At 39.3% G+C, this 18,120-nt stretch overlaps 1 protein-coding gene across 2 annotated transcripts in view; it reads left to right on the top strand.

The window, feature by feature from the left end:
* TRAK1 (trafficking kinesin protein 1) overlaps positions 1-18,120 on the top strand; it is a 115,769-nt gene that overhangs the window by 43,897 nt on the left and 53,752 nt on the right. Inside the window, exon 1 of one of the 2 annotated variants that reach the window (XM_082498975.1) lies at positions 13,741-13,890. The exons of the other annotated variant lie outside the window; for it this stretch is intronic. Coding sequence (XP_082355101.1) covers positions 13,827-13,890 — 64 coding nt within the window. The 5' untranslated portion in view covers positions 13,741-13,826. Of the gene's footprint in view, positions 1-13,740; positions 13,891-18,120 lie in introns of those variants that run through there. 2 annotated transcript variants of the gene reach the window in all.

The raw sequence follows: 18,120 nt of genomic DNA, 5'->3' as shown, positions 1-18,120 counted from the left end.
CAGCTATAGTAGTTAGACTTATACAGTAGCGGATTTCCATAGATTATAGTAGTAGATAGATGTAGGTAGGCTTACTGGGGCACTGTGGAGCTCAGAAGGTGCTCAACAACAAACAGGGCTCAACACAAACCTTTGCAAAGATGGCTTCATTGCATTTTTGAAGCCCCTGGAGAATTTACTTTGTAAGGAGCAAGATTGGTAAAGAAAAGCATTAAGAATGTGCAGAACTGAGTTTTACTGTAATGCTTCAATAGAAGGCATTAAATATTTTAGTAGATAGCTTACATATGCTCTCCACTTCCCACCAGTCAGACAAAAACAGTGGGAAGGGGGAGAGGTGAGATGAAGCTGATTTATGGAATTGGTTGTACTACAACTCCTTGTTTTGTATCAGTCCATTAATGTTGTGATGGTAGAAGTTGGCTTAAAGATGTATTTGGCAATGTCAGATTTCCAGTCTTTGGTAACCGGATTGGTCCTGTCTCATGAATAAGATTATCTACGTGGGTGGACTGTTGTAATAACCATGGGAAAGATGTTTTGCTAGTGGGGCAAGGAAGGCAAAAATCCATGTGGAAGCATCCTAACTCTCCCAACTGAGATGCCAGTGACCCATGTCATTTGCAGTAGTGCATGACTGTTGGGAATGGATACAGAATGAAGCTATGTACAACAGATGAATCAGATAGCAGTAGCTGCTTGTAACTGTGAGTACTTGAATAATTTTATCCAGCTTTTAGCTTGCAAGCATAATGACTGCAACTTGACCATGTTGCTGTGACTGAAGATTTCGTCCAATCAGCTGGCTTGAATGACAAATATTTGAGTGTAATTCCTGCCACAACATATGTTTTCTGCTTTCATTGGGAAATAACTGCTTAAAGAAGAGGATAGGATAACTGAGCAAAGATAACTTCCATAAAGAAAAGTTTATTCCTTACTGCATATATACAGACACTTGCGTATAGATAGTAGTTTAAAAAGTTCAAGCAAATATGTATTGAGCCTTAGACTGATACCTTGGAACTGGAGATCTCTGACTTTACCCTTGTTCAGTTATTGTGAACAAGTCGTATAATGCATCTATATGTGAGAGTGCAAGATCATAAAACGTCCGCATGTTTGGAAATTATGGCATTGATTGTAAACATTGCTTTATGGAAAAATTAGCTATCAAAATAAAAATATTATTTTAAGTAAGCTGGGAGAAAATTCCTGTGTATTCCTGTGTATCGTACCATTATCACTTTGGAGAGTGTTTTCCAGGGTGTGGCTGCTTGCACAATGATTCATTTTCAGTGCTGTAATTAAGGCACTCCTTCTGTACCTGTTTAGTTTGTTTTAAAAACCTTGACAAAAGGCTGAGTAAATACTGTATGTAACTTGTCTATTGGAAAGTTTTAGTATAATCTTACAAATTTCCACTATTTTCAAAACAGTATTTTTGTGGTCTAACAATTCTATGGATGTAGTTAAATTTAATAAGTAATAAAAATGAAATTTCCTAATCTGTTAAAGTTTTCCTTAACTGAAGGAAGAATTCGATTTTGCTGCAACAGAAAAGGATTGGCTGCAAATAAATTCTTTTATCAGAATTAAAATGCGCTACACATACAGATTGTTGCTTTACCTTCTTTAAGCTTCTTAGAGACATGCAAAGATAATTAAAATAAAATTAATATTAAAACTCAAGCCAGTGCAGAATATTTTTAGGTGTGAAATTAAGTCTTTTGAGTGCTTATGGTTCCCGGTATGTTATAGTGTCTATCAGCTTCGAAACTAGGATTTAATGGGGAAGGAGGTATATGATGTGGCTTTATTCAGGAGATATTCACTGACTGAGAAATACTGGACAATAGGGGGGATGTTTGTGCATGTTTTAATATATGTAAATATGTCTTTTGTAAGGCTTCATGTTGTTTGGGGAAAGAGTTTATCAGGAAGACCAACATTTTATAACCTCTCACCAAACCAGTTAAAGTACAACTACTTAGTTGGAAATAGTCTGAACGGTAACACAATAGTGACAGTCTTGCACTGCAACTCATTGTTTTAATGATGTTCAGGTACCTACTATGACTAACTGGAATTAAGGAGGGGAATGTGTCTGTTTTTCCACTAGTTGTAAACTGCATTTCCAACCCTTCATTCAAGAGCACTGGAGGTTGATTTTGGGGGGTGGTAACCAACAGCAGCTTTTTTCCTTGCTTCTGCTGTAGGCCAGTTACCATACTCTCTGACTCTTTAACCTCTGTCTTGATTGTGATCCGTATCTCCAGCTCTGTCCCAACTCCTTTTGTAAGTTTTGAACAAGATAGCTGAACCTTTGAAGCACAGTACTGGATTACTTAAAAATATTTCAAGGACAAAAGATGTAGGAAAGTGGGGTGTTCTAAAGTATAAAAATGTGTATATGCCTATATAATTATATATGGTATATATGTATTAATGTACAATTGGATTTTTAGTTATTTTTTTGAATGAACTTTAAAATATAGTGACCAAATTTAAAACCTCTACTTGAAATAATTCCTCAAATGCATTTTTGGTTAAGTCTTGTAAAGTGCCCTGAAGTTGATTTAAAAATGCGGTTATTTTAAGCCTAGTAAGCAAACTGATTCTGAAAATATATGCCTTTTAAACTGTACTATCGTCTTCATTTGTTCCTGCTTTAGAATGACAACATGAAAGGGAGAAAGCTCATCTGTCAAAAAGATTATATAAAAAGCTCTAATTGATTTGCAAGCTCAAACCAAAATTTTAAGCTGCACGTAGAAAACGGTGCTCTAATTCTCCATGGACTATCTGTTTCTGAGAATTGTACTTCCGAAGAACTTATTTGCTGTGTGAGATGTCATTTGTATATGAATTATAGTACAAGATTTCTGGTTTAGGCACATGCAATGGGTATATGTCAACATGTAAGAGTGCATTTTATTTTTTGTTCTCACTATCCATCTAGAATTCTCCTTTTCTGTAAAAGAGGCTTGTTAATAGGGAACTTGTGATACTGCATACCTATTTGCATGTGATTTTTAGTTCCTGAATAATACATTTATATTTAATAAGACAGGCTCTGTGGTTGTTTGGGTAGATTCAGGTGTCTCAAAAGACCATTATCTGTGAAAGAATCTAAATCACTTGTAGTGACAGTATTCTCTAGTTTGAGTTCATCTGTGTTTACATTTGCTCCCAGGAGAGAATCCATGAGAAATATTATTTCCAGGAGTGATTCAGCATATAAGGTAACTGCCAGCTGCATTGCTGTCTTTTAAAGTAGAAGCACTGAAATGATGTTTTCTGAAGAGCCGATGAGTGTTTGGAGTGGTGTATTATCAAGCCTTTAAAATATACAGATGCGTTTTTGTTCAGTTAAAAAGTAGATTAGTAGCTCTTAATGCTCACAAATACTTACTGTTTCAGGGGACAGAGAGGGCTGGGTTTCCTTTTTACCATAGAACTGTATCACAAGGGAACACTTGAATTTAGGAAGTCAATCATTTTTGAGTGAAAAGAGAAATTATAATCTCTGGTTTGCAAGATCAAAAGGGTGTAAATGCTTTTAATAGGGCTGCTGTCTTAATGGACATCTCCATTTTGGTGCCTGATTTTTTTGTTGTTGTTGTTGTTGATTGCTTCTTTAGGTCTCCTTGGGTTTGTATATCCATCTTTAATAGGATGTAATGACATATTAGACCCTGTTGTAAAGGATGCATGGAGTACAACTGTTCTCAAAAGTAACTTGATAGGCACAAAATGCCATCTGTTCTTGTATTCTATTATTTCTCCTTAAAATAAGAAAAAAAGCATTGAACATGTACTAGAAGTTAAGCACAATTGTGGATGGAGGAAGAGAGAGCTTCAAAGCAAAGACAGAGTAGGGAAGCCACAGTGGTCTGGGAAGTTTTTCAGTAAAATGAAATATCTTCTGCAGCTTGTGTATAATGAGAAACTATAAATTAAACGAATTTGACTACTGAGTTCCAGACTAGCAAGACTTGTCATAGAAGAGTCTATACAGGGCAAGTATTTGTGCTACACTCATTTCTTGGATGCCCGAGTGCTGTATGCCAGTGGTGTGCACTTCAATACTAACTCTTTTCTTGTTCTTCAGTCTACTGAACTTGTTCTGATTAATCTTCTGTGTGTAGTGGTTACAACTGAGTCAAGATGTGACTTATTAAAATGAAAAAGCAATGAAATTTTAGAGGGGTGTGTGTGTGTGCATATGGTGATCTGAGTAATTACTGAAAGCCTAGGTTCTCTGTTGAGCACATCTCTGTTCTCTGTCAGTAAACCCAATTTACAGACTAGTTTTTTTCTTAGTATTCAGATGTTATGTTTTTGCTTACTAGTACTGTTCTTGTTGGCTTGTATAAACATTGTGTAAGTTGTAATACAAGATAAATCAAGGATAATAATGCTACAGATCTATAAAATGAGCTAAAATCACTTCTGCAATGGTAACTTCATATTTCTTAAATTCATTGTGGTACTTGGATGATATTTTAATCTTTACAATTGCAAAATGTTGATTTCTGAAAGAACTTTGCTTTCTTTGTTTTTTTCAGTAACAAGGACTGTTCTATCATTATTATTAGAATCTTGGGTACTCTTTTCACGTGGAAGGCAAACTTTATTTAAAGTAAAAATGTCTCTCAAACACTACAGCCTTGTCATGCTGAGGCTAGTAATGTTCTGCCATTTACAGTGAGGTTTTATACTGCCTAAACTCCTTCTAATAGAATGGAGGATGTGCATCACAAGATATCACAACAGGAGTGGTAATCTTGCCTAGTGTAAACTGAGTCGATTTCTCTGTAGTGGGGAAGAAAACTATGCAGCAAGGGAATGTTTGGTCTTAAATCTCCCTCCACAAGCTACATCAAAACTTTTAGGCAAAATACTGATTGCAGTTGACTATTTCATTCCTATGGGGCTCCTTTTATACAACTCCTTGGTTTTGACTGGAATTCATATGACTTGACAGCAAGAGTTATGCTTGGAATTTTAAAATCTAGCTTTTGACTTTTAATAGTATTTTGTTAAGCTTCATAACGTTTACACACTGAATGTTGTCACTGTAACTGTTCTGTATGAACATGAGAGGTTTGAAATCTGAGCAATTAAGCAAGAAAGGAATTTGATTTCTGAATGACTTATGAAAAACGTCTTTGCAGTTTTTTGACTACATGCTGAGATTGATGCTGGTTTATATCCTGCTGGTGGAAATGTGATGAGTTTCCCTCTGTGTTGATCCATACAGGATAAGACTCAGTAATGACCCTTAACTATACTGCTGTGGCTTGTTAGAGCAGACATTTCTGCCTTCCTGTGGCTTTGTGTTTTTGAGATCCTCAGTCCAATCCCTAACCACAAAGGCTGGCAGTCACAGAATCTGCTGGGCGGTGTCACTCAAGCATGGACACAAGGCTACTTAGCCTTCCTTTTGAATTAATTTTTGAAGGTATTGGTAGAAAGATGAATATTTAAGCATACAAGTATTTTAATTTATTATCAACTTTAAGTGGGGACTTAAGCTATAACCTGGGATAGATGATGCAGGGTATTAGTTTGTAAAACTTAGTTGCCGATTAGGAAATGGAGTCTTCGCACTTGGAGGAAGATACCTTTTGGGAGAAACTGAATAGTGTATTAGGGCTGCAGCTGTTCTTTTACATTCTGAAACTCCAAAACTTATCTTTGTCATTATTTTCTTCATGTACTTCAGACTGAAGACTCAGCCAGTCCCTACCAAATGAACAAAATAAAACTGATCTGACCCTAAAGCAGGATCAAATAAATCAAACGTCATCTCACCAGTCTCATTAAACTCTTGAGGCAGAATGCCTTTTAAGCCAGTCTGAAATGTGCTGCATGAATGTGTGATACAGCAAAGTGACATTCCATCTCCCTGCCTCCAGATTAGGGTACGTAAAGCACCCTGGTGGCTAGGGAGAGGTCTATATAAGAGCCAGGCCCAGAGCACAGCCGTCTGAGTGCAGCTACCAGAGGCAGTGAACAGATGCAGCACTTTGCACAGGAGTTTGGGTTCTACCTTGGGAGCTTCTGGGGACAGGGCCCAGGCTCATCTGGGGACTCCTGAGGAACCTCTGAGAAACTTGAGGGTGTCTGCTGCTGCCAGGTAAGGGGACCCACAGGGATGTGGGCCTGAGGAAGCTCTAGTGGCTTCTGAGAAGCTGTGAGCTGACCTTGATCCAAGGGTGCTTGGAGCCATCATTGCCGCTGTTGCTGATTAGGGATGAGCAAGCACCTTTTTAGCTGGTGCTTGGGAGACCCCTATGTAACAGTCAGGTCTGGAGCACAGCTCCCAGAGATTGCCAACAGATGCAGCTGTTTGTGTGGAAGGGTGCAAAGAACAGATACTCATCTGAGTTCAGAACAGCCTAAACCTTCAGATATGGTGGTGATGTGCCACAGGGTGCATTCCTCAGGTTTTGGAGCACCTGTCCCTGCCAGGGCAGTGACTTTAACCCAGACAGAGCTTCAGAGGGCAGATGCAGCCCTGCAAGTCCCAGGCTGCCGGGAGTGCCTAGGGCCTCTCCCTGAGTTAGGGAGAGATGGCCTTCTTTTATGCAGGAGGTGTGCTGCTGTTGAAGAGCTGTCACCAAGTGGAGAAGTGAGGAGAGGAAGACAGCAGGCTGCACAGCGTCAGGGAGGATGAGAGACAGACAGTATCTGGGAGGAGTGGCTGAGACGCCAGAGGATTGTGCTCCCATTCAGAGGGACCTTGACAGGCTGGAGAGATGAGTCAAGAAGAGTCTTGTGCAGTTCAACCGAGGGAAGTGCAAAGTCCTGCATCTGGGGAGGAACAACCCTGTGCACCAGTACATGCTGGGGTCTGACCAGCTGAAAGACAGCCTTGCAGAAAAGGACCTGGGGAGTCCTGGTGGACACAAAGCTTATATGAGCCAGCAACGTGCCCCTGCTGCAAAGAAGGCTAATGGTAATCTGGGCTATATTAGGAGGAGTGTTGCCAGCAGGTCAAGGGAGGTGAGCCTTCCTCTCTGCTCAGCACTGGTGAGGCCACACCTGGAGTGCTGGGTCCGGTTCTGGGCTCCCCGATTCTATATTCCTTCAGTGTAATGCAACTTCCATTCCTTCCCTCTCCCAGGAAGCTGCAGTCATGACTGGCAGTGGGTTTTTTCCTTCCTTGTTAGAAAAATAGGTCATAAGCATGCTACTGTAATATTTTTGTCTATCCAATCAAGCATGATGTTAAGCTCAACTTCATATTACAAATGTTTTTGCTGTCTCCAGGAAAAATATAACCACAAAAAAAATGGAGATTGTAGTTTACATTATTTCCGGGTGGTGAACAGTTTACAAAATCTGACTCTTTAAAGCTTTACTCTTCTTAATTTCTTTGTGCTGGGTAGGAGTGTATTCTCTTGAATGTCCACCTCTTGCTATCATAGTCTCATTTACAGTATTTACGTATGCCCAGGGATACCTTAATTAAACTATGCAGCTGGTTTTGAAGGTAGGTTGCTGAAGGCCATATCAATTTTTATTTTATACAAATATAGTACTCTCCAGTAATAATTTGGGGAAGGGAGAAAGAATCCTTTCATGTGGAAAATAAGTTTTAGTCCTTAAGTAATGTAATTTTGTCTTCACATTGAATCATTTTGTTTCAGTGGGAGAATAGTCAGGCTCTTCTCTGCACCAGAAGAGTCTTCTGTCTGTACCAGGCGAGGTCAGTGTGCCCTGATGGAGTTCAGAAGAGACCAGCTCTACCCCATCTGTATAAAGTACCTGTATCATTTTGAAGCCCTGGATAGTAATCCCGTTTTGAGGAGAGTCAATCAAATCTGATGCACCCATTTTTCTAAAAACAATTCTGAGACCTGCTGATGCAATGCTTTCACTGCTATAGTTCCACTCTTTTCAGGTTAAGCAAGACACAGTGACTTCTTGCTAAGCAAAACAGTACACTAGAAAGAGATCTCTGTCCGAAGTTGCAAAGTTGTTTGCTCTTGCTAAATGTGCAGTCACAGGATGACTGCTCTTCAGTGTTCTTTTAGAAGGTGAAACACCAGTAACTCTTCACTTTAGTAAATGAGATCCCAGTTTAGAAATAGGTCTGCCAGCCTGTCCTTGAAAGTCAGCTGGTCTTTTAAATATGCTTGCTTTCCTTTTTAATGGTCTTTAATAACTTTCTTTTTTTTTTGTTAAAGTCGGTTAAAAAATGTCAGTTTGCAAAGTAAGTGTTGTGGGGCAACACCAGACTGTTAACAATAAGCATTGCATAGCAGTGGACTGTACAGCTGCTTCTCTGATAAAAAGGACTCCAGATGATGTTAATGGGATGGGCAACTTTATCCTGAGTGTTGGCAACTGTGGTGACGACTGTAGAAAATAATGAAAGGATATGGTGTTTAATTATCTGAACATCCTGATGTGATGCTATAGCCAAGAGAAGAAACGTGGCCCGGAGTTAATCAAATGGGAGGTAATACACTGTTGCAGCCGCCATGGAAGTACTCTATCCAGCTCCAGTGTTCCTTTTCAATTGGGAAAGGTTTGGAGAAGAAAGCTGAGAATGACTAAGCATGGGAACACATGATTTATAGTGACATACTATGTAATGACATTCTTTGAATACTTTGCCAGCAGAGATGACTTGCTGCTGCTTTGCACCCTAGCAACATGGTTCACTGCATCCTCGAGTGTGTTGCTACAACAACTTTCTTGAGAGGCCATGTTTATAAATGGGGTAGTTGAAATTATCTTTGTCAAAAATTCTCTTCAAACAAGAAAAAGGGTTTATGTGATTTTTATAACCTGACTATTTTAGACCAATTTAGTGTTGACCTGTGGCACAGATTTATTGCAGCAAAAGGGAAAGAGGAGAGGGTTCATGAGCTTTTCGAGTCAGCTTTTGTGCCTAATGAAACCCCTTTGTAACCACAAACTTAAGGAGCTCTCAGTCTAGCTGATCAGAGTTGGCTGCCAGAATTCTTTATCAGTCTGTATATTTTGCTGTGTGAAGAACAAATAAAAGTTTTGGTTAGTTTTAAAGCAAAAAAAAAAAACCAAACATAGAACAAAATCTAGCAGCTGGAAGGGAATGCCAAATGAATGTGAACACTTTATTGAGCTTTGGAATAGGAAATAGCAAGCCCCTTATAGTCACGGAACTATTACCTGAAATCTCTCTTAAGCTCAAGTTTTATATGAACTTTTAGGCAACTAACAAAGTAATACCCCAGCCAAATGCAGTGTTGTAATATGGAGACCTGAATACACAGGTTAAATGTTTGCAGAAACAGTTCACCAGAAAAATAGACTCTTCTGATAAGTTTTACATAAGTTGAATCTGATATATAGTTCTCCTATAGGAGAACTTTCCTACAGGAAGGAACAGTAGGGCTGCAGAGGTTGAAGAGGGTTCTGCAAGATGCAGCAGCTTTGTCAGCCTGGGCAGACTTTCATGTTCAGCTTTACAACCTTTCCAGCCTCCCCTTTATAGAGCTATATATATATTCGTATAACTGAAGAGATGCTTGCCTGTGGATACCTGGATATATAGTATTCTATCTGTCCAGGGTTTCTCTTTTCATGCTGGGAAGATCATACACTTATCCCGTATTTCCAAGTCTCTTGAGGAGTTCTGAAATCATTTGACCACGCAAGTGATTTTCTCCACAAAAAAATAATGCTGTTCTGGATTACACCAATATGTTTCCAATCAGATCTGTAGAATAATATAAGAATACCAATAAAACAAACATACAAAAAGCCCCAAACCCTCACTGTGAACTATTTTCATCTTGTCTCATTGAAAGGGGGAGAGGGTGTGTGTGTGGGGGGGAGGACAGCGAGAAGAAAATTCTAGCATGTTGAAGATTTCCGTTGTTTAAAATGTCAGGAAATAAAAAGGAGACAGTCCCTGTAGCAATTTAAGCTGGTAACCAGTGTTCATTCTTTATATTTTAAATGCTTGTTTAATAGCATTACCAGACTGAAATTACCTTTTGGACAAAAATAATACAAGTGGAACAAATAGCTTATATGGAGAGCAATTGAGTTAATGTTGCCATAGGAACCTTTATATTTCTCTGGCAGTATTTTAACAGTGTAGCCTTAATTGCGTTTAATAGCATGTGCAGTTCTTGCCTTGTGAGCATGCAGAACTGAAACTCTGCAAGACTGAGCTGGGGCTGGAATGCTTTGTCACATTCCTCTGTTTCAAGATGGCATGGTGTGAGGGCAGAATGATCACATTTGGCAAAAATGCTTGCACTATGCAAAATATGATTATTTTTTTTTCTTCAGATAATTGTATGACCTTTGCATGTCCAAAGACTTTTAGTGGCTTTTATATAATCCTTTGTGATTTACTAACCTGAAGGTCATGTACACTTATTGTATTGCTTTCATATCAATATTGAGTATACTAAAAATCTAATCAGCAAATGAAGCCAGAAATAGTGCGATCCCTGTCAAAATGAGAGTAAGTTTCGATTTTCAGAGCCTTGTTATCTCAGTGTACCTCTTGATTTCAGGAGGAATGAGGTTAACTTGATGCAAAAGTAACAAATGGGACGGGAAGTTCCAGTAAATGTGGTGGTTCCTTGATTAAGGCTGTGCTTCTGTGCTTTGAGTTAGCCTCCCAAGAATGGCAGTGCTTCCAGCCTAGAACAGGTTGACTAACTTGACTTAGGTATTACACCAACTCGGTTGTCCATCAGCAATAATTGAAGTACAAACATTGGATCTCCTCATCCAGAGACTGACTGACTTCCACCCCTGCGGGAGCTCTGCAGGCCTTGGCCCCAGGTGCTAAGGCTGGCTTGGGGAAGAGAATGGACAGGGACATAAGAGTAAAATTAAACAAAACAGTGCTTTAGAGACATGGATTGCAGTTTGCTTCCTGGCCCAGGAGCATCTCATGGGGGCAAGGGGGAATTCTGTTTGAGGGCAAGCTCTAGCACTTCAGTGTCTGTGAATCTTTATAGAGTTCACAGTGGTCTGAAACCATGTTCCCTTGTTCCTACTGTCTAGGAAGTTAAAAATAGGTACTCTGTGTAATGAAAGAAGTTCAAAGAATCTTATTCTGTGACAATTAAACGAACGAAGTAAATGGGTGGAGGCCCTTGAACTACAGAAGAGCAGAATGCTTGAGGTTGAGGACCTTTGGAACTCATCTAGTCCAACCACTCTGCTCAAGCAGGGTCCCCTAGAGCAGGCTGTGTCAGTCATCAGTCACCCTCACTTTAAATAGAAAAATAAATTCTTATGTTCAGAGTGAACCTCCTGTGTTTCAGTTTGTGCCTGTCACCTCTGGTCCTGTCACTGGGCATCACTGCAAAAAGCCTGGTTCCATCCTCTCCGTGCCCTCCCTTCAGGTATTTATACACATTGATGAGACCCCCTGAGCCTTCTCTTCTCCAGGCTGAACCATCCTGGTTCTCTTGGCCTTTCCTCATAGGAGGGATGCTCTGGTCCCTTCACCTTCATGGCCCATGACTCTCTCCAGTAGGTCCATGTCTCTCTTGTACCAGAGAGGCCATAACTGGACACAGTACCCCAGGTGTGACCTGGGGTCAGGTGTTGAGTAGAGGCGAATCCTGTGTGTATTGCCAAATAGGCTACTATCTTGTAGGATGAACACAGTGATTTTTTTTTTTCCCTTTTATTAATTTGCAGACTGAAAAACATGTTATTTCCTGGCGAAATAATGTACTTGCAGGCAAAGGTGTATTTGAGTTTCAACCTGGACTAGAACTTTGGAGTTGAGTGAATAACATGGCCAATTGCCACTGACAAATGTGTGGTAAATGTGTGAACAGATCTGTTAATCTGTGCTTCAGCTATCGATATGTAAAAGGCATGTGCCAATTTCCAAGCTCGAAGTTACTGCAATGGTAACTTTTTTATACCAGTAAAGCTGAAATACTAATGTGGTCATGAAACCAATGTATTTTCCTCTGTATAGCTTGACTATGCCTTATTTCTGTTACATTAGAGCAATTAGCATTACATTAGAGCATTAGGTACATTAGACTGGTACCAACCAGTCAGGGAGTACAGTAAGTGGTGACAACCTAGACATGAGTGAGGGGGAGCTTAATAGAAATCTGCAAAATCATGAGTGATTGGGAGAGATGAATTGAGTGTTCAGATTTCCAGAGCTGGAAGCAGAAGCATTGAATTAAGTTAATAAAAGTGAGTTACAAAGAAAAAGGTGAGGCTTGCTTTCATTGCGAATAGTGGATGTGTGGAATTCCTTGCAAGAGGATGTTGGAGGTTAGACATGTGCATGGGCTCAAGAAAAGACAGGATAAGTCCTTCAAGAATTGCTAAAAGTAGAAACTGTATCTGTCTCAGGCTGTCTCTGAAGCTGGAACAACCTGGAGGTTGAGAGGGCAGTTGAGGGAAGTATTGGCTAGCTCTCCCCTACCTGCTCATGGCTGTTCTTGTAGATGGAGACTTCAGCTAGACAGACACCTCCTTGGTCAGACCCAATATGGCTTCCTACCTTGTGTTACTAACATATGTCACAGCCTTATCTATCCTAAGCTTCTACTGGTGATTGCAAAGAAATACAGTTTCCTAGAAAAGGGAAGGAAAGGCATGAAGAATATGTGGCGGTTATGAACAAAATGGATGTCAATCCCTTTGGTGACTGTACCCGCACAGATTCAGATGTGCTTTTTCAAATGCTGAGTTTGATGATGATGATTTAATGCCACCTGTTACTCAAATGGATTCTCTTCTAATAGCTTAAACAGAATTTTATTGGGTGCTGCAAAAATAAAGTCTTTTATTTCCAAAATATTGAACACAAACATTGTGCTGTTCTGTGTGATGACCTTCAGTATTTTTAGGAATAGAATAGTGAAAGTTTGTCCTACCCCTGTTTTTTGGCTATGAAGCTTAGATACTTGGGGGTGGGGGGGTGGGGAGAGGTAGATCAGTGGTTCATGGAGAGGGCAAAAAGTAGAAGCAGATTAGCTTTATTGCAAGGGGAAATGTATTGCTGTCCTGAATTTTCTGATTCTTTCATTTTTTGTTTGCCAGTTTTGCAATAACAGGATGCATAAAGGATTCTATTATATCAGCCCAGAATAGTGTAACAAAGCATTAATGTAGTTTCATTTTCCATGGGGAAGGCAGGCTTTTATCAAATTGTGTGGAGGAGAGTAGTAATGGACTAGATTTTCATTATTAATGTACTGCATGTACCCAGTGAATTGCGATGGCATGATGCTGTTGTTCTGTGAGCAGTCAGCAGAGAGTTGTATCCTCTTTCTGAGCAAGGATTTTTGTTTCCAGTATGGAGGGGTACTTCCAATCTGTAAAGCCAGAAACAGCAAAATGCATTTTCTTCATCTCTGCATCTCTTTTGGAGCCAGCTCGTCTCCATGGCAACATGTGAGACGGAAAGAGATGTGGAGACCAGGGAGGAAAGGAATGAGTTAGAAACAGCCAGGCGGTGGTGTGTGTCCCCCACGTCAGCGCATCAGCCTTTTGATAGGATGATTTCGTTAACACCCATCCAAGGCTCCTGTGCAGAGCTTCTTTATTAGAGCAGCTGCCAGGGCATCTGCATCTCTCTTCTCCATCCTTTTTCTGTTTTTTTTTTTTTTTAGTTGTTTTTTTTTTTCCCCAAATACACCCTCCACACCCCCCTTTTATTTTAGTTGCAGCCTCACTGAAGATGTGCAGCTCATTTTCAGCTACCTGTGAGCTTCCTTGCGGTGGGGTATTTTGCAAAGGCAGAAAGGCATGGCTGCATTTCACTTGACCTTAGCAGCGAAGTGAAATCTCGTCTATGTTGCTGAAGGATACTGACTATGCAGAAATTTATTGAAGCAGATTATTATGAACTGGACTGGTATTATGAAGAATGCACGGATGGTAAATATTCCTTTTGAGTCTCTTCTTGCAGAATTTGGAGCTTGTAAGGCTGGATGATCATTTTTCAATGGTTTTAAAAATGAAGTACCTTGAAAAAGGCAGCATCCTGGTGTACGGAGATGCCCGCAGCTCTGTTGCACCTCAACATCTCTTGTGAGCATGCTACAAGAGGCTGCTGTATAGCGCTCTCTTTTTCAAAGGGAGTGGCAGAGAAGCATATGCACTATATGAACAATCTTTGAGCAGGGGGAGAAATATTTGAAATGCTAGCTGTATGTATAATAATTCAGCTGAATTACACTTACTGTAAGATTCTGTATTGCTTTGAGTTCTAAGTCTTTGTGTGTTTTCTGCATTACCAATATGCTGTAATACGTATGTATTTAATGTGTTAACAGGCAGTACGTGTTTTCTCTCTGGTTATTTGTCTATGAAAGGCATTTAAAACTGTAGCTTCTTAAAAGTACAAAGGTTAACTTTTTGAAGTGGAAAAATTGCAAACTCTGGCAAGCGCTATCTTCACGGCCTCTTGTGATTTTTCAAATGTTTGCTTGGGCGATTATTTCTTTATCAGAACACTGAATGTTTTCATCAGACTTCTGATGGAAGGCACTTGAAGGATAAGGAATGGCTAAAACTGTACTCTCAGTGGAGTGAAAAAATCAAGATTCCTCATTGATGGTACTCAGTGGTAACCTCTAAAACAAATGCAGCCTTTGGGAAAGTAGTAGTTGTATATGGATTTTATTCTGGCTGGAGAGCTTGTTTCAAACGAGGCAAGTCCAAGATCACAGTGAAGCAAAGAAGAGAAAAGAGTAAGGAGTGTAGGCCCAGGGAATGTTGTATGTATGTAGTAGGCAAAGATATTTCATAGTGCTTTGATTACAATATCAGAGGGGACACGAAGAGTAAAGATATGTGTGACAAAATTTGAATGGGCCTTTCTGGACTTTTGAGTGGCATATGCCTCCATTTGTTTCTCTGTACTGGATTTTGGAACAGAATGCAATTTTAGAAGCTTGTTAAACTTGAAATTCTCTTATGTTTAATTGATTATTCCTGTCCAGGTGTTCAAAGAGGAAAGGTGCATATTTATTTGAAAAATCTAACCACTGAATCCATTATGTAACCTTTATCCCCTAGGTTTAACCCTAGTAAATACTGTAGCATCTGATTAATCCACATGATGTAACAGGCTGAGATGGCCTGGTTTTAGAAGCTTAAAAATAGAACAGTTGTACTGTCATTAAAAGCTGTAGCTGATTTTTTTTTTTTTCTTTTCTTTTTGGCCCGGGTTAAATACAGATATCCTTCTTTTTGTTGTTCTTTTTTATGGTCCTTTGTCTGCTGGTCAAAGTGTCATTATGCAGAAGTGTGGCATGGTGAATGTCTGAGCTGAGAGCTCATCTGCTCCTCAGTTTTGTCTTAAGGTGTGTACTGCTCTGGAGAAACTATGGGAATTCCACAGTAATGGAATAAGCAACAGGTGTTGGGCAAGCATTTAAATACCTTGTGGAATCAGGGCGACGGGAGTGCAGTAGTCATTGGTCTGATTCTGGGCTGACAAGTTTTCTTGTGAGTGCTGAGCTCCCGCCCAGAGTACTTCTTCCATGAGCTGAGATCTACAGAGACTCAGATAGAGTTTGTGCTAGCAGGCTGCTGGAAGTATTTGGGGAGTTCTCCCCCAAGAGAAAGCAGGGTTTAATGTCTGATAGGGAAAAATTTCTCCAGTAGGTAAGGCATAATGCTTTTTTTTTTTTTTTTTTTAATAGATTAAAATACTACTTTTTACATGATGGAAGGCTAGTGCCATCAGTCCTGTCTCTGCCTCTCAGGTGAATGGTAGTCTCGTAAGATTTAATGGAACTTTATGGGGTTTAGCTTTCTTTTGCTTCTCCCAGTTGAAGTGTGCAAGAAAGAGAGAAAGATTTGAGAGGTGTGGTGGAATGTGTAGTCTTTGGCCTTTGGTAATGGCATATTAATTTGGGTTTAAAATAGTATTGACATTTCCTGTTGATGGAGAAGGTATTCTGATTGTATGGAAGACAAAAAGCATCTTTAAAATCCAGTAGAAAATTGAGCTTTTTCAAAAACCTAGAGCAGATGGCATATTATAAGAGATGCCTCTCTCTTGATTGATGCTTGAATTTTTTTTTTCCTGCCATGTATTTGTCGATACCAGAGTCATTTGCCTGAGATGCTTTTTATATTCAGTAGAGAGTGATAGGCAGTTGTAGCTCAGCCAGCCTGTTTTGAATATCTATTTTAAGACAAGATGAAGCGTGGTTAGAGGGTTTATTTCTCTGCTATACATGGACTCTCTGGAACTCAGGTATATGTGTGCATTCCATTGTGAATCCTACACAGTTCACCCTTGTTGGTAAAAATAACATTGGAGGAGGGTTGGTGGTACATTGAAACTAATAGAAAATCTCACAATATATTATCCTACATAATTATTTTTCTGATTAAATTGTTCATACATTCTTTGTCAAAGCTGCTGAGACTCAGGATTTCCATTAAAAGGTGTGGCTTTCATTAGTTTTACTTTTTTAATAATTATGTTAGCAGCATATGGTTTCTTGTTCTTCAAGGGAAAAAACACTCCAAAATTACACCAGGATATAAGGTTTTAGTGCTGTTATTTAATTTAATAGGTAAAGAAGTGACTCTCACTTTTACCTCAGATTTAATTAACTTCTGTATGGACTGACATTGTAACGATGTCTTCAACTTGCATTTGGTTGAGGTAATTTTTTTAATACCTTGTAAAAGAAGTGAACAAAGGCTCAAAACTTACAATTTACAAATCTTTACAAAGACTTTCTAGGGTTGGAATAACGAATTAATCCCTTTACATAAGGTCCTTTTTGTTTATTTTTGGTAGGAGTAGATGGAATTAGACAATAAAATGTCACACTATTTATCTGAAGGTTGAATCACTGGTGTTAACTAACACTACAAGAAATTGAAACTTCTATAAATAAGAGCTATTACACTGTACTTCTTAGATACATTTTCAAGTATAATGTTTTATAGTACAAGTGACAGTTGTCACCTTATTTGGTATTAATGGAATACATTGCGTAGGTGGAATGGGGAGGGGGAATGAGCTGGGTGTGTACTTGAGTAGAAAAGTAGTTATTTTCATAGCAGACTGAGATTGACAGAACCGATGATAAAAGAGGAAAAGATTAAACTTTTGCAGACTTTTACTGTGAAAGATAATGATATAAAAGTTCAGGTTTATCTGAGTGGTTTTTTAGAGGAAAAACAAATAGATTCTTAAAAATGCATACATCGTGACTTGTGTGGAAAAAAAAAATATGCAAAAAACACCCACAAACTCCTGAACAGCTAAATAAACAGATAAGTATCATAGAATCATAGAATGGGTTGGGTTGAAAGTGACCTTAAAGATCATCTAGTTCCAACCCCTCTGCTGTGGGCAGGGACCCTTTCTACTAGACCAGGTTGCTCAAGTAGATACCCAGAGAAATCTTTATGAATAGCCTTCTCCTGCAGTCTCTTTCTTAGGTCAATGGTTTTCCTCCTCTCAATGAACAATGCTTTCTAGAGAAATCCAGGTTGACTTTGAATCAAATTGCTTTTCTTGTGGTTTCTTCCATTACTCGTTTACTTTTAGCTGAACAACTCCACACTAACACCTGAGAGTTCATTGCCTGCAACTCCACATGTCTTTGTGCATGTGGAGTTGGCTCTTTCCTCCTCCTTTTGTTGGCCATGAGTTTCGGCAATTTCTTGTGGAGAAAACAGTGTCTTCTCTGTTTTTTCCCTCACCAATCACACTGTGTGCCCTGCTTGTCACACGTGCCGAAGCTTCTAACCCCTTATGTTTGCCTGAGCAACTTCATCTCACTTTCTTGGTCATTCTGGCACCCCTAATCCTGCCTCTGCTCTTCTCTGTAACTTTCAGCCCCTACCTGTATCACATTGAAATGTTTTTATCTCTTGTTCTATTTGCAGTTTGGAGCTCCTCTCCTCTGTTCTCTTTTCTAGTCCACTGAAACGCTTATCAGCAAGCTCCCTAACTTTCTTTTTAGCTGAACAATAATTAACAATGCTAATGCCTGTTCTCCTTGACCTCTCAGCCACTTTAAGCATGATTACTTATCCTTGCCTTGCTTATATTAGCGTGCCTTTGCAGATGTGAAACTGTGTCCTGGTTCTCTTCCTTCTTTTCTTTTTTTCTTTCTTTTTTTTTTTTTT

Source organism: Vanellus vanellus, assembly GCF_965231255.1.
Source record: "Vanellus vanellus genome assembly, chromosome: 2".
In the NCBI taxonomy this organism is placed as follows: domain Eukaryota; kingdom Metazoa; phylum Chordata; class Aves; order Charadriiformes; family Charadriidae; genus Vanellus; species Vanellus vanellus.
The sequence above is the reverse complement of the archived record's forward strand: the minus strand, read 5'-3'. Positions and strand labels throughout refer to the sequence as shown.